Consider the following 17,604-nt stretch of genomic DNA (forward strand, 5'->3'; position numbering starts at 1 on the left):
ATTTGCTGAATTAATGAGTAAATGAACAAATGAATGAACAAGAGTGATTACCTAAAGACTAACTACAAACCAAATAAAAATTATAACATAATATAAGATTTTACTGAGGGAAGAGGCCTCTAAACATTTTTATAATGTATTATATATACATGATTCCTTTTTGGGGTATCAAGATATAGGATTACCTGTAGCATAATATAATCAAAAGAGTTGACCTTACCTTTCTGATTTCATCAAGTGGTTGGTTTCCAGTATTTTCTTTTTGGGTAATATTCATTATATCATTATGGAACTTCTTTGCGTTCAGAAAAACAAGTGGGTTGTTTATTGAGATAATTTTGGATTACCTGTAGCATAATATAATCAAAAGAGTTGACCTTACCTTTCTGATTTCATCAAGTGGTTGGTTTCCAATATTTTCTTTTTGGATTATGTTCATTATATCATTATGGAACTTCTTTGCATTCAGAAAAACAAGCGGGTTGTTTATTGAGATAATTTTCACCTGCTGCAGGGTTTCCTTTTAGAGGAAACAAATGAATAGATTCAGAGTTCTGAATGAAATAAATCCTACAATGAATTGAAACCCTGTAAGTACAAATGTCACTCAATCATGATTGACAATTTCTTTGCTGATGTTTTCATTATTAAAAAATTTTGGAGGATTAAATATACTACCATATGTCTCAAGGAAAATATGTACTTCTTTACTAAGAAACATTAGCAACCATTAGATAAGTCTGTAGACTTTCAGAAAATACCCCTTATTCCTACTGAGTTTTGGGGAGGCAAAAGACTATCAAAAGAGTATCAGAAAGACTTATCCTCCTAAAAGTACCTCTTCCACTCAATCCAGATATTTAAAATTCCTTTACCTAGCCATCCCGTAGCTTTTAAAATGAAAATATGGCCTGAAAGGTCAACTGTCAATCATTTACCTCATATTGATGTAGCCTTCCTTTGCCTGGAAGTCACCTTACAAGTGACTGATAGTTCTAATTGGGAGAAAGAAACCAACAGGTATTATCAGGAAGGTAATTTCACTTTGGGCAGGCCTAGATTATGGATTGCCAGGATGTAGACAAGACATGAAGAAATGGAGAAGGAAAAATTTCAATTCAAAATTTGTCTGCTGCAGCCATTTGCCCAGGTCTTCCTGGCAATACCATCTTTGCCATGACCTTGGGCTTCCCTGGTGTCTCAGATGGTAAAGAATCCACTTGCAATGCAGGTGATCTGGGTTCAATCCCTGGGTTGGGAAGATCCCTTGGAGGAGGGCATGGCAAACCACTCCAGTATTCTTGCCTGGAGAATCCCCATGGACAGAGGAACCTGGCGGGCTACAGTCCATGGGGTCACAAAGAGTCAGACACGACTGAGTGACTAAGCACAGCACAGCACCCTGACCTTTGGAGCAGCGGTCTATCTTAGAAACTGAGAGAAATGGGAGCTCTATGAAATGATAATTCCTTACCAACTAAATAAAGCTGGTTTATTTACAGACACATACAGACAAGAGAGAGAAAGATAGGAAAATAATAGATAATGTGAATTTGGATTATTCATTTAACCTCTCTTAGCTTCCTTGTTTTTTAAAGTAGGTAATTTTTTTTAACAAGTTCATCATTAAATAAGTCTGAATTCATTTTCCCCCCATGGTATTGTACATGGTCATCTGGTGAAACTGCGTTCCCTTTTTTAAAACAGATATTAGTTTTAAAAAGTCATAGATACTGTGAGTTCTGTAGAAACTGGTGGATAGTAAGTTAGTTGCTTTGTTTTGACTTACAAGCTTCAACTTCATCACAGAATAAAGAATGTAGGCCAAAGAAAGCATAATCAGTCACACATATAGAACAGTATTGTTTTTACAATTTTGAAGCTTTCTGAATGGACAGGTTCAGTCCTGATGTAATTGTAAAAAGATTACTTAATGAATAGACTGAAAATACTACAAAACGTTGTTAACTTTAATCATGAGTAGTGTAAACAGGCCTATGTTATTAATTGCTATTCAAACTTAAAAACCTATTTTTGAATCCCCAAGAAGGCAGCAGGGATACACAATCATGTCACCTTGTACTAAGGAGAGTGTCCATATATATTTCAACAGAATCTTTGGTTTTAGGAAAGAATCACAAACATTTAAAATAATGGCTTTAATTGTCATTTAAGTGTATCACAGGGGAAAGTGTACTTTAATTAAATATACATACAAGTGATGCTGGCAAGGTTGAAAGTTATTCTTAATTTTGATAACTCTAAAACTAGTTTGTACATGACAAGACAAGAAAAAGAGCAATTTCTTTGAAGCAAGCAAACAAAAGGTTCACAGTGTTTTGTATCCAACCGTATGCGTTTTATGACAATAACATGCACACACTGAGCATCCTAGATCTCTCTTTATATCCTAAAGAAAATGGGTATTTACATTATTCATGAGCTGTACCAAATTTAAAGAAAGCTCAATTGTACACTCACCCCTTAGTCAGGATAAACTGTCCTGGGGTGTACAGCTTTAGCACTACCATTAAAATTGTTTGCAAAAGGAACAGAGAACTCAACAAAATAACACATCTTTCCTTGACAGTGGGGAATCTTTTATTTGCTGTTAAAATCAACAAATACTACTGATAAAGTAAAAACTGGAACGGGGCCCACAAACCTTATTTAAGTACGCTGACCTATACACATTACAGCTTTAAAAATAAAAGCTATATATGTTACAAGCCCCGACTAGGCAGTGTCAAAATGACATTTATTGCTTTGCTTGCTTTGTGATCATAGCCTTTGGAGGTATTTCATGTCTCGGGGCACTTGACTTCTTTTTCTCTGCAGGCTGTAAAATCTGAAGAGAACACATTAGAGTCGCATCCACACTCATCATGGCACCGGCTTTGTCAAGCTCTCCACAATAACTGAATGCAGAAAACAGAGTGACCAACTGTCTGCAGAAAACGTCTATGCATTGTCAGCCACCCGATGGGCTCTACATACAAGATCCAAATCACGCTTATGGAGAAATTTGCAACCACTTCCGCACCAAGTGCAAAGCACGACCCCCTGTCATTTTCAAACCCCAGCCAAAAACATCCTTATCTGGGTCAGACCACAAAAGATCACAAAGACAATCTTGTTCTGGGTCACCGATTGGCTGCATAATTCACCAAATCCACTCCATAGATTGGAGATCTGGTGATAAACCTCCGTGACAGCAGAATATTTTCTCATCCAGGATGACTACTATCCATAAACAGGTAAAGTAGTCTGTGAACGTTTTCCCTACTTGAATGTTATATCTTCTTTTAATTCATCATAAAATCCCTAAATTCTACTAATACCGTCACATTCGTGGTTTCCTCCGAGAAGAAAACAATCTAGAGATATTTGATTTTGTAAGCCAGTAAGAGGCAGAGAGTGTCCAATGACTGCTTTCCCTTGTTCACATAGTCCCCAAGAAACAAGTAATTGCTTTTGGAGGGAAACCACTGTACTCAGAAAGTCACAGCAAATCATATAGGATTGCCCACGGATATCACCTCATATTTTGAACGGTGTAGGACAGTAGGCTGACTGAGAAAGCTCTCTCGGGACTTTAACAATCACAGTCCTCTGATTTCCTGCCCCTGTAGCTGGACGTTCTCGCCAGGCTTGGACCCTCTCGCTTGGAGCAGCCATTGGATGATGCTGTCAGTGCTGTTCATCCAGATCCTCCATCGCCTTCCGATGCCTGCCCTCCCGCAGCAGCACTGCCGCTGGCTCCGACGGGATCCTCACTTCCTTTCCCGTCCCAGCAGCGCAGAGACGGTGCTGCAGCCTTGCAGAAACCACAGCCGCCCCCCATCACCCCCAACGGCTCTGCTCGTTGCCTCCTCCTCCTTCCCCTACTGGAATCATGAGAGCTAAAGCAGGTACATTTTTAAACCGGATAATCTCAAAAAGTTTCTATAGCTACACAACTGTTTAAGCTCTAGAAAGTGAGGAGATTTGCCACAACTAAACAATTCAAGAAAATAAAAACCTTTATGTTACCCAAGGAACTTTTAATAAAGAGGAAATCTCTTACAAGACAAAATCAAACATTCGGCCTGTGGTGTTTAGTTATGACAAAGCCCCTGCAGCTTAGATTGTCTCGTTAATCTCACCATATGATTGCACCAGTATGTTTTGAGTTAGTATGCTTTTTAAAGATAGGCATTTATTAAAGAATGGAGTTGGGCCAGAAAAGAAATTCTCAATAGAGCTGAAGTCCCCGAGTGGAAAGAGACCTTCCAGATTCTTTCACCTAAAGAAGGAGAGGGAGAGGGACAGACTCTTAGCTGCTTCAAAGCTAAGAATGTCAAGGCTATGGTACACAGCTGCATGTGTGGGGTGGATACACAGAGGCCTGAGTCAGTCTGGGACTTGGCACCTGAAAATTTTAAAGGAAGAAAAAAAAGGGACAGGAAAGAAAGAAAGGTAACATTGGTGGAAAACTTGAGTCTGGGACACCTTCAAAGTCTTTGAACTCTGATAGCTTTCTATGAAGCAAATCTTTCCATACTTGTTAAAAACACAAGCCATTTCCCTGGGGGTCAGAGAAGGACTCCTGTTGCTTACTTTTTACTTCCAGTCTACTCAGAAATACCCTGACACTGATCCTTCTGGTAGGAGTTTAGTTCTGTCTGTTCTGAGGACAATCATGAGGTATTAAAACAAGTAAAAATGAAAAATAAAGACAAAAAAGGTTAGTCAAACATCACAAAGCAGTTTCAAAGTAAGGCCAATTTTTTTAACTGACAAGAATCTCAGTCAACATTTTCTTTCTTCACCTTTTAAACTTGTGTCGTCCTTCAGAACAAGAAGCTGGAATTCAAGCGCGACTGGCCTGCCTAGACATGGACTGCGCGCGTGCCTGCCAAATCACTTCAGTCGTGTCTGACTCGGTGCAACCCTATGGACTGTAGCCAGCCAGGCTCCTCTGTCCATGGGATTCCTCAGGGAAGAATACTGGATTGGGTTACCACGCCCTCCTCCAGGGAATCTCAGACCCAGGGATCGAACCTGCGTCTCTTACGTCTCCTGTCCGGGCAGGTGAGTTCTTTACCACTAGCGCCACCTGAGGGTGGGATAATTTATATAAGTTATTTCCTTAAAAAGGTGTCCACTGTGCAAGAAACCAGGCCTAGAGTCATTAATTACACTCTGCTGATAATAAGATTCATTGACTGTGTTAACAAATACCATGATCCCACTTTTCTTTATTCCCTTTCCCATTCCCCATCTTCTGCCATCATTTAATTTGGAATAAACTATTAGTTTAGTTTGACTGTTATATGTCAAACTAAACTAATAGTTGGGACTTCCCTATAGCTCAGATGGTAAAGAATCTGCCTGCAATGCAGGAGACCCCTGGGTCAGGAAAATCACCTGGAGAAGGAAATTTCAACCCACTCCAGTATTCTCGGAGAATTCCATGGACAGAGGAGTCTGGTGGGCTAAAGTCCATGAGGTCGCAAAGAGTCAGACACGACTAAGTGATACACACACAAACTAACAGACACATCAAATGGAAAACAGGTTTCCAAATACCCGAACTAATCTGGACCATGATACTACTGTATTTTTATGTGCCATGTTATTCTTTTATTTGAATGCTGATACAAGATTTCTGTTGTTGTTCTACTGATTTGTTGCATGTTGACTGCCATATATGTAGTGGTTAGATATACTTTTAAAAGTTCAAACTAATCAAAAACAGAATTATCATTGTAAAATTAGTAACTTATCTGCTTCTTATACCTTGAAACTATCTGACCTACAAAAATTATTAATTACACAAAGGAAAAGGAAACTTACATCATCCATTTCTGTCTTCACTTTAAACTCCATCTCTTTCATATTTTTTGTACTCAGAGTCTTTGCTCTAGAATGAAAGCATATATAAAATATATAATTTCCAAGTTACTACATTAACCACAACAAACTAAAAAGGATGAGTCACTTTATTATAACAATTAGAAAGTATCCAGAGTGGTTTCCATGCTACATCCCAACTGTTCATAAGACACTGGTAAATGTGTATCTCTGTGGGATCCTCAGAAATAAAGTAACAGCTGCTGCTGCTGCTGCTGCTAAGTTGCTTCAGTCGTGTCCGACTCTGTGCAATCCCATAGACGGCAGCCCACCAGGCTCCCCCATCCCTGGGATTGTCCAGGCAAGAACACTGGAGTGGGTTGCCATTTCCTTCTCCAATTCATGAAAGTGAAAAGGGAAAGTGAAGTCGCTCAGTCGTGTCCGACTCTTGCGACCCCATGGACTGCAGCCTACCAGGCTCCTCTGTCCATGGGATTTTCCAGGCAAGAGTACTGAAGTAGGGTGCCATTGCCTTCTCCAAAAATAACAGCACAGACATCTAAACTGAGATTTTTAAAATGTAATTTATCTCACCTGGACTCCCAGCTATCATATCTTTAAGGCATAGGAGGTAAATTGACAAAAAAGAGTGAGGAATAAGGGAAAAGGCTAGGAAGCATATGGTTTTTCAGAAATCTTATGTAAAATACAGGAAGTAAAAAGGGAATCAATAACAAGATAGGATCAGATAACAATGTGCATATATATATATATATATATATATATATATATGTATATATATATATATATGGGGGGGGTAGAGAGAGACTCTATAAGGAGTTCATGATCTGAGCCACAGTCAGCTCCCAGTCTTGTTTTTGCTGACAGTATAGAGCTTCTCCATCTTCAGCTGCAAAGAATATAATCAATCTGATTTTGGTATTGCCCATCTGGTGATATCCATGTGTAGAATCATCTCTTGTGTTGTTAGAAGAGGGTGTTTGCTATGACCAATGCATTCTCTTGGCAAAACTCTGTTAGCCTTTGCCCTGCTTCATTTTGTACTCCAAAGCCAAACTTGCCTGTTACTCCAGGTGTTTCTTGACTTCCTACTTTTGCATTCCAGTCCCTTATGATGAAAGGACATCTCTTTTGGTATTAGGTCTCCTACATCTTCATAGAACTGTTCAACTTCAGCTTCTTCGGCACTGGTTGTTGGGGCATAGACTTGGATTACTATGATATTCAATGGTTTGCCTTGGAAACAAACAGAGATCATTCTGTAATTTTTGAGATTGCACCCAAGTACTGAATTTCAGACTCTTTTGTTGACTATGAGGGCTACTCCATTTCTCCTAAGGGATTCTTCCCAGCAGTAGTAGATATAATGGTCATCTGAATTAAAATCGCCCATTTCAGTCCATTTTAGTTCACAGATTCCTAAAATGTCAATGTTCACTTTTGCCTTCTCTTGTTTGACCACTTCCAATTTGCCTTGATTCATGGACATACATTCCAGGTTCCTATGCTACATTGCTCTTTACAGCATCAGACTTTACTTCCATCACCAGTCACATCCACAATCGGGCATTGTTTTCACTTTGGCTTCGTCTCTTCATTCTTTTTGGAGTTATTTCTCCACTCTTTTCCAGTAGCATATTAGGCATCTACTGACCTGGAGAGTTCATCTTTCACTGTCATATCTTTTTGCCTTTTCATACTGTTCATGGGGTTCTCAAGGCAAGAATATGGAAGTGGTTTGCCATTCTCTTCTCCAGTGGACCACATTTTGTCAGAACTCTTCACTATGACTCATCCGTCTTGTATGCAGGTCAAGAAGCAACAGTTAGAACTGGACATGGAACAAAGGACTGGCTCCAAATTGGGAAAGGAGTACACCAAGGCTGCATATTGTCATCCTGCTTATTTAACTTATATGCAGAGTACGTCATGTGAAATGTCGGGCTGGATGAAGCAAAAGCTGGAATCAAGATTGCCAGGAGAAACATCAATAATCTCAGATATACAGATAACACCACCATTATGGCAGAAAGTGAAGAGGAACTAAAGAGCCTCTTGATGAAGTGAAAGAGGAGAGTGAAAAAGTTGACTTAAAACTCAACATTCAAAAAACTAAGATCATGGCACCTGGTCCCATCACTTCATGGCAAATAGATGGGGAAACAATGGAAACCATAAAAGACTTTCTTTTATTGGGCTCCAAAATCACTGTAGATGGTGACTACAGCCATGAAATTAAAAGATGCTTACTCCTTGGAAGAAAAGTTATGACCAACCTAGACAGCATATTAAAAAGCAGAGACATTACTTTTCTGACAAAGGTCCATCTAGTCAAAGCTATGGTTTTTCCAGTAGTCATGTGTAGATGTGAGAGTTGGACCATAAAGAAAGCTGAGTGCTGAAGAATTGATGCTTTTGCACTGTGGTGTTGGAGAAGACTCTTGAGAGTCCCTTGGACTGCAAGGAGATCCAACCAGTCCATCCTAAAGGAAATCAGTCCTGAATATTCTTTGGAAAGACTAATGCTGAAGCTGAAACTCCAATATTTTGTCCACCTGATGCAAAGAACTGACTCATTTGAAAAGACCCTGATGCTGGGAAAGATTGAAGGAAGAGAAAAAGGGGACAAGAGAGGATGAGATGTTTGGATGGCATCACTGACTCAATGGACATGCATTTGAGTAAACTCCGAGAGATGGTGATGGACAGGGAGACCTGGCATGCTGGATTCCATGGGGCTGCAAAGAGTCAGACGTCACTGAGTGACTGAACTGATCTGAACTGATAGACTCTATAAAGATTGAATCTATAGAGATAAAACTTTAATTTTTAAGAATATATTATTTTACAAAGAATTTCAAAAGAAGGATGAGATGTGAGTAGAAGCTTTATCAAATGGTGAACATTGAGAAAACAGAAAAATAATCAAAATATGGAAGGGCTTTATAGATGTTTAGTAAAAAACAAAAAGAATGTACTTTTTAATAAGCTATGTAGAAAAAGTAGGTAAATTAATACAACTTCGGAAAAGTTAAATTTATTGAGGTTATTTAACTTTTCAAATGATTACATTGCTATATGGTTTGTGTCTCATTAGATACTATAAACATTCCCTTAATAAAAAAAAAAAGTAACTCTAATGCAGTATATGGCAATGATGCTAATTTATTCACTTTAATAGATTTTATATATTCTATTTTATAGCTATAACAAAATACTTCTCCTCCATTAAGGCCATTTCTTCTCCATTAAGACCAACATTGTTATATATCACATGTAGATAAAAATATTCTCTTTCTAGCTCTAAATCTAAAAACATGAGATTATAATACTATCTATTCCACAGAAATAAAAGTACCTGACAACACCATATATTTGCTGCTGTGTCAGAATATACAGCATTTAAATAATATCTTACCTTGGGAAGCGACCAATCACGATAGCTGTGGTACACACAACACCAAACAGCAGCCCAACATTGGCAGCAAAACATATTGTGAATATGTATGTGCTGACCCATATGCCCTGAAAGAGAACAGGAGACAGGATACATGCATCCTTTGGTATGCTCATCTTTCTCCCGATTGCTAAGTTCCTCACAGTCTTGTTCTACAACATTCCTGTGATGAAATCTCTCAGCGAGAATAGAGGACTACGTGGATGTGGAGTACATCTCTCTCCACAAATGTATCAGGAATACATCTTCAGATGTAGAAGATCTCGCAGAACACGAGCTGAGTACTGGCAGGAGTCCCTAACCAGGACCAGGAAAAGAATACACAGATCCACACAAAACAAGGACAGGGAATCCTGGTGAGCAGAAGTCCACGGGGTCACAAAGAGTTGGATACAACTTAGTGACTGAACAAGGACAGAAGAAGAAGAGAGAAAGAAAGGGCCTGAGAAAGAATTCTGTAGCAATTATAGTTGAAAACTTCTCCAACATGGGAAAGGAAATGGCCAAACAAGTTTAAGAAGCACAGAGAGTTTCACATAAAGATAAACTCAAGGAGAAACACATCGAGACACTTATTAATCAAACTAACAGAAATTATACCCAAAGAAAAAAAATACTAAAAGCATCAAGGGGAAAAGCAACAGGTAAAATAAAGAGAAATCATATAAGGTTAATAGCTGATCTCTCAGCAGAAACTCTGTAGGCCAGAAAGTAGTGGCAGGATTAGACCTAAAGTTACGAAAGGAAAAAACTTACAATCAAGATTTCTCTACCTAGCAAGGATTGCATTCAGATTTGAGGCAGAAACCTAAAGTTTTACAGACAAGCAAAAGTCAACAGGATTCAACACCACCAAATCAGCTACACAACAAATGCTAAAGGGACTTCTAAAGGCAGGAAACACAAGAGAAGGAAAAGACCTACAAAAATAAACTCAAAACAATTAAGAACACGCCCAAAGAAACATATATACCAATAATTACTTTAAATGTAAATGGATTAAATGCCTCAACCAAAAAACACAGACTGGCTGAATGAATACAGAAACAAGACCCCTATAGATGCTCTCTATAAGAGACCCACTTCAGACCTATGGGCACATACAGATTGAAAGTAAGAGCATAGAAAATGGTATTCCAGGCAAATGGAAATCAAAAGAAAGCCAGAGTAGCAATTTGCATATCAGACAAATAGACCTTAAAATAAAAAACAATACAAGAGGTAAGGAAGGATGATACATAACAATCAAGCTATCAATCCAAGAAGAAAATAGAACAATTGTAAATATTCACGCACCCAACATAGGAGCACCTCAATACATAAGGCAAACATTAACAGACATAAAAGGGAAATCAATAGTAACACAATAATAGTAGGGGATTTTCCACCAATGGACAGATCATCCGGGCAGAAAATTAATAAGGAAACACAAGCTGAAAATTACACATTAGATCAGATGAACCTGATGGATATCTTCAGAGCATTCCATCCAATGCAGAAGAATACACTTTCTTCTCAAGTGCACATGGAACATTCTCAGGATAGGCCACATCTTGGGTCACATATCAAGCTTTACTAAATTTAAGAAAATTGAAATTGTAACAGGTATCTTCTCTGACCACAATGCTATAACAGTTGATATTAATAATAGGAAAGAAACTGTAAAAAAACATACACATGGAGATTTAAACAATATACTTCTTAATAGCCAAAAGGTTACTAAAAAGATTTCTTAAATATCTATAGACGAATGACACTGAAAACCAAAACCTATTGGGAAGTTCTAAGAGGGAAGTATATAGCAATGCAATCCTATCTCAAGAAGTAGGAAAAAATATCAAATAGACAACCTAATGCAACTGGGAAAAGAACAAAAAACAAACAAAAAACACAGAAAGTAAGTAGAAGTAAATAAATCATAAAGATGAAAAGAGAAATAAATAAAAAAGAAATGAAAGAAAAAATGCCAAAGATCAATAAAACTAAAAACTGGTTCTTTGAGAAGAAAAACAAAATCCATAACACATTAGACAGACTCATCAAGATAAAAAGAAGGAAGACTCAAATGAACAAAATTAAAAATGAAAATGAGAGATTGCAACAGGCAATACAGAAATACAAAGGATCATAAGAGACTACTACGAGCAACTATATGCCAATAAAATGGACAACCTGGAAAAAAATGGACAAATTCTTAGAAAATTACAATCTCTAAGACTGAACAAGGAATAAACAGAAATACAAACGTATCAATCTCAAGCATGGAAATCGAAATTGTGATAAAAAAAGACATCTCCCAAAAAACAAAACCCAGGGCCACATGGCTTCACAGGTGAATTCTATCAAACGTTTAGAGAAGAGTTAATGCTGTTCCTTCTTAAATTCTTCCAAAAAATTGCAGAGGAAGGAACACTAATGAACTCATTTTAGAAGGCCACCATTACCCTGATGCCAAAACTGGAAAAGACATCACAAAAAAGGAAAATTACAGGTCAATATCAAAGATGAACATAGATGAAAAATTTCTGAACAAAATTCCAGCAAACAGAATCCAATGACACATTAAAAACATCATGCACCATGATTAATTAGGGTTTAATCCTATGGATACTTCAATACATGCAAATCAATCAATGTTACACACCATATTAACAAATTGAAACATAAAAATCACACGATATTCTGACAGATGCAGAAGAAGCTTTTTACAATATTCAGCACCCATTTGTGATAACAGTTCTTCAGAAAATGGGCATAGATGGAACCTATGTCAACCTAATAAAGCCCATATATGAGAAACCCACAGCAAATATTATTCTCAATGGTGAAAAGCTGAAAGCATTTTCTCTAAGATCAGGCACAAGTCAAGAGTGCCCACTGTCACCATTATTTTTCAATATAGCTTTGGAAGTCCTAGCCATGGCAATCAGAGAAGAAAAAGAAATAAAAGGAATCTAGATGAAAAAAGAAGTAAAACTCTCACTGTTTACAGATGACATGGTACTATACATAGCAAACCCTAAAGACCCTATCAGAAAATTACTAGAGGTTATCAATGAATTTAATAAAGTCACAGGATACAAAATCAATACACAGAAATCCCTTGCATTCCTATATACGAACAATGATAAATCAGAAAGAAAAATTAAGGAATCAATTCCATTCACTATTGCAACACATAAAATAAAAGACCAAGGAATATACCTATCTAAGGAGACAAAAGACCTGTATGCAGAAAATTAAGACACTGGTGAAAAAAAAATCAGAGATGACACAAACGGATGGAGAGATATACCATGTTCTTAGACTGGGAGAATAAATATTGTGAAAATGACTATACTAACCAAAGTAATTTAGATTCAATGCAAACTCTACCAAATTAACATTGACATTTTTCACAGCACTAGAACAATAACATTTACAATTTCTGTGGAAACATAGAAAGACTCCAAAGAGCCAAAGCAATCTTGAGGAAGAACAATGGAGCTAAAGGAATCAATTCTCCTGACATTAGACTGTACTCTACAGCTATAGTGATCAAGACAAGATGGTACTCACATGTCCGAACACCTCTCAGAATCCTTCTCTCTGTCATACATCTTGGCTGAGCAATGCGTGTGCCACCAGGAAACACCAGGAAGGAGTCAGAATGATTGGCCAAAGACAACCTGGAAAGTAATACTATCACCATAAAACCTAAGACTGTGAGACATGTGGCAGAGCAGTTCTCCTGGATTCCTTTACCCTACTGCTCTCCACTCAGGCATCCCTTCCTAATAAAATCCCTTGCATTGTCAGAGAAAATGAATAAATAAAAGAGGAAGATACTGACACAAAAACAGAAATATAGACCAGTGGAGAAATGACAGCCTCTTCCAGAAGTCATGCTGGGAATACTGGACAATACTGCTGCTGCTGCTGCTGCTAAATCACTTCAGTCGTGTCCGACTCTGTGCGACCACATAGACAGCAGCCCACCAGGCCCCGCCGTCCCTGGGATTCTCCAGGCAAGAACACTGGAGTGGGTTGCCATTTCCTTCTCCAATGCATGAAAGTGAAAGTGAATTCGCTCAGTCGTGTCCAATTCTTAGCGACCCCATGGACTGCAGCCTACCAGGCTCCTCCATCCATGGGCTTTTCCAGGCAAGAGTACTGGAGTGGGTTGCCATTGCCTTCTCTGACTGGACAAGTGTAAGTACATGTAAAACAACGAAGTTGGAACACTTCCTAATACTGTACACAAAAATAAACTCAAAATACATTAAAGACCTAAATGTAAGACCAAAAATCTATACAACTCTTAGAGGAAAACATAGGCAGAACACTCTTCGACATAAATCACAGCAAGATCCTCTTTGAACCACTTCCTAAAGTAATGAAAACAAAAATAAACACAAACAAATGGGACTAATTTAACTCAAAAGCCTTTGCACAGCAAAGGAAATCATAAACAAGATGAAAAGACAATCCTCAGAATTGGAGAAAATAGTTGGAAATGAAATAGCTGACAAAGGATTAATCTCCAAAACATATAAGCAGCTCATGCAGCAAGCTCAATATCAGAGAAACAAAAATCCAATCTAAAAATGGGCAGAAGACCTAAACAGACATTTCTCTGAAAAAGACATACAGCTGGCCAGCAAACACAGGGAAAAAAAATGCTCAACATCACTCATTATTAGAGAAATGCAAACCAAAAGTACAATGAGGTATTACCTTACACTAGTTAAAAATGCCATCATAAAAAAATCTGCAAAAAATAAATGTTGGAGAGGATGTGGAAAAAAGGCAAACTTCTTTCATTGTTAGTGGGAAAGTAAATTGATACGGCCACTATGGAGACCATTATGAAGATTTTTTTACAAACTAAGAATAAAAATATTACAAGACCCAGATATTCCACTACTGGGCATATACCCTGAGAAAACCATAATTCAAAATGGCTCATGTACCCCAGTAGTCATTGCAGCAGAATTTACAACAGCTAGGACATGGAAACAATCTGTCCATCAACAGATAAATGGATAAAGATGTTTCAGTACAATGGAATATTACTTAACCATAAAAAGGAACAAATCTGAGTCAGCTCTAGTGAGGTGGATGAACCTACAGCCTGTTAAACAGAGTGAAGTAAGTCAGAAAGAAAGAAACAAATATCAGATATTAATGCATATACATGGGATCTGAAAAAACTATAAATTATTAGCCTATTTGCAGGGCATGAATAGAGATACAGACATAGAGAAGAGGCTTGGGGACAAAGAGTCCACAAGGAGAAGGAGAGGGTCAAGGAGAGGGTGGGATGAACTGAGACAGTAGCATTGAAACATTATATACATTAATATATGCAAAATAGATATCTAGTGGGAAGTTGCTGTATAACACAGGAAGCTCACACTTGTGCCCTGTGACAACCAGGGGTGGTGGGATGGGTTGGAGAGTGGGAGGAAGGTTCAAGAAAGAGGGGACATATGTACCCTTATAGCTGATTCACATTGTTGTATGGCAGAAAGCAACACAGCATTCTAAAGCAATGATCCTCCAATTAAAAATAAATTGTAGATATTTTTTAAATTTTATTTTATTTTTAAACTTTACAATATTGTATTGGTTCTGCCATATATCGAAATGAATCCACCACAGGCATACATGTGTTCCCCATCCTGAACCCTCCTCCCTCCTCCCTCCCCATACCATCCCTCTGGGTCATCCCAGTGCATATTTTTATAAATTAAATTATATAAATGTGTGTGTGTGTGTGTGTGTGTGTGTGTGTTAGTCACTCAGTCGTGTCCAACTCTTTGCAACTCCATGGACTGTAGCCCGCCAGGCTTCTATGTCCATGGGATTCTCCCAAGGCAAGAATACTGGAGTGGATTGCCATTCCCTTCTCCTGCAGATCTTCCAGACCCAGGGATCAAATCCTGGTCTCCTGCATCATAGGCAGATTCTTTACCATTTGAGCTACAGGGAGGCATATATATATACATATATATATATATATATATGTATATATACACACATACATACATATATACACACACCACATAACCGACCCATTTCACTACAGGGTAATTACCTGAGAGAAATAAAAATATATGTTCACACACACACACACAAAGTCCAGAAACAAATCCACACTCCACCAGACTCCCTGTGGCAGAAGTTAATGGAAAGGCAAAGTGAAAAAGTGCAGTCTTTTATATAGAGATGCTGCCAACTGCTAATTCAATCCTCAAAAACACTCTATTTAAAATCTGCAAATTGTTGGTTGATGTGTTTGATTCAAAAGTATGCCATAATTTTCCACTATTTTCTCATTTAATGTAATAATATTACAAATAAAACTGTGAATATTTTTGGTCATTTTCAATAGCATTCTCTTTTCTAGGATTGCTATAAAAAGAATTAAGGTAGCTTACTACTAATGATGCATAAGGCTCTCTTTTATTTATTAGGGTATAGTTGGTTTACAATGTTGTGTTAGTTTCTGCTGTATCACAAACTGAATCAGCCCGTAAGTATACATTATTTTGCCAATAAAGTTCCATCTAGTCACAGCTATGGTTTTCCCAGTAGTCATGTATGGATGTGAGAGTTGGACTATAAAGAAAGCTGAGTGCCGAAGAATTGATGCTTTTGAACTGTGGTGTTAGAGAAGACTCTTGAGAGTCCCTTGGACTGCAAGGAGATCCAACCAGTCCATCCTAAAAGAAATCAGTCCTGAATATTCATTGGAAGGACTGATGCTGAAGCTGAAACTCCAGTACTTTGTCCACCTGATGCGAAGAACTGACCCATTGGAAAAGACCCTGATGCTGGGAAAGATTGTAGGTGGGAGGAGAAGGGGATGACATAGGATGAGATGGTTGGATGGCATCACTGACTCAATGGATATGAGTTTGAGTAAGCTCTGGGAGTTGGTGATGGACAGGGAGGCCTGGCATGCTGCTGTCCATGAGATCGCAGAGTCGGACACGACTGAGCGACAGAACTGAACTAAACTGAACTTTTACATATATCCCCACCCTCTGGGATCTCCATCCCACCCATCCAGATCACCACAGTGCCCTGAGCTGAGCACCCTGAGCTACACAGCAGGTTCCCACTTGGCTTTCCGCCTTACACACAGTAGGGTATCTATGTCAGTCTCACAACCCATCCGACCTCATCGTCTGCCCCATTGTGTTCACATGTCCAGTCTCTGCTTCTGCATCTCTGTTCCTGCCCTGAAGATAAGTTGATCTGCACCATTTTTCTACATTCCACATATATACATTATTCTATGATATTTGGTTTTCTCTTTCTGCATATTTCACTCCTTATGACAGTCTCTAGGTCAATCCATATCTCTACAAATGACGCAGTTTTGTTCTTTTTTATAGCTGAATGATATAGCATTGCATATATATATATATATATATATATATATATATATATACATATAAATAGTTTTTCATTTGCTAAGTCATGTCCAACTCCGTGACCCCATGGATGGCAGCATGCCAAGCTTCCCTATCCTTCACTATCTCCCTGAGTTTACTCAAACTCATGTTAGTTTGAGTTAGTGATGCCATCTCATCCTCTGACACTTCCTTGACATCTCTCCCCTTCCATTATGATAATGTCCTCCCCCTTATGTGATTAATAAGTTTCTTATGACCTTTATCATGGGATTATCAATAGCTTCTTAAATAACTTTGCATCCTCTCAGTTTTTCTATTTCCATGTGCCACTTCATATATATCACCTTAAAAAAGTCCCGTTCCTTCATCAGCCTGGTTAATTTTGGCCTCTTGGACGGCCTATAAAATACTATTCCTTTAAGTCTCAGTTCACATTTCGGCTCTGCTGTAACTCTTCTGTATTAACCCAGTCAAAATTAAATGTTTCAGCTTCCACTCCTCTCCAGTGCCAAGTTCTTACTTTCACTTCCGTTATGTTGTATCGTGCCCCACATAACAGTTACTGTGTCTGTGTCTGCTTGCTGCACAGATATTAGTGTCTGAAGAGGATAAGTACTTCTTTATTCATCTCTGCATTTCCACATAACACCTAGTATTGTACCTTGGTAGAAGCTCAGTAATATTGAGATTTAAAAGGAGTATTATTAAATTAGGCACCAGCATAAATAATCCTCCAAAGTCTCTCAGAGTAAAGAACTTGAAGGAGGAGTACATAGATAATTGCATATGATATGATACATATGATACATACAATAATATGTACATATGTACATATGATAAATGCCATAATAGAGCTAAGCAGAGTCTACTCATGAAATAGTTCAT

At 38.1% G+C, this 17,604-nt stretch overlaps 1 protein-coding gene and 1 pseudogene across 3 annotated transcripts in view; both read right to left on the reverse strand.

Annotated features, from left to right (window-relative positions):
* The window catches only part of SLC26A7 (solute carrier family 26 member 7), a 151,482-nt gene that overhangs the window by 38,659 nt on the left and 95,219 nt on the right, over positions 1 to 17,604 (reverse strand). For all 3 annotated transcript variants that reach the window (XR_011570674.1, XM_019973813.2, XM_070802929.1), the window contains 3 exons: positions 9,275 to 9,381; positions 5,839 to 5,905; positions 383 to 520 (listed from right to left, as the gene is read on the reverse strand). Coding sequence is in view for 2 of the 3 variants with exons in the window: in XM_019973813.2 (XP_019829372.2) it covers positions 383 to 520; positions 5,839 to 5,905; positions 9,275 to 9,381 (312 nt within the window). In the remaining variant the exon portion in view is untranslated. The remainder of the gene's footprint in view (positions 1 to 382; positions 521 to 5,838; positions 5,906 to 9,274; positions 9,382 to 17,604) is intronic.
* LOC109568162 (serine/threonine-protein phosphatase PP1-gamma catalytic subunit A-like) lies at positions 528 to 5,832 on the reverse strand (annotated as a pseudogene).

This window comes from Bos indicus, chromosome 14, assembly GCF_029378745.1.
Source record: "Bos indicus isolate NIAB-ARS_2022 breed Sahiwal x Tharparkar chromosome 14, NIAB-ARS_B.indTharparkar_mat_pri_1.0, whole genome shotgun sequence".
NCBI lineage: Eukaryota > Metazoa > Chordata > Mammalia > Artiodactyla > Bovidae > Bos > Bos indicus.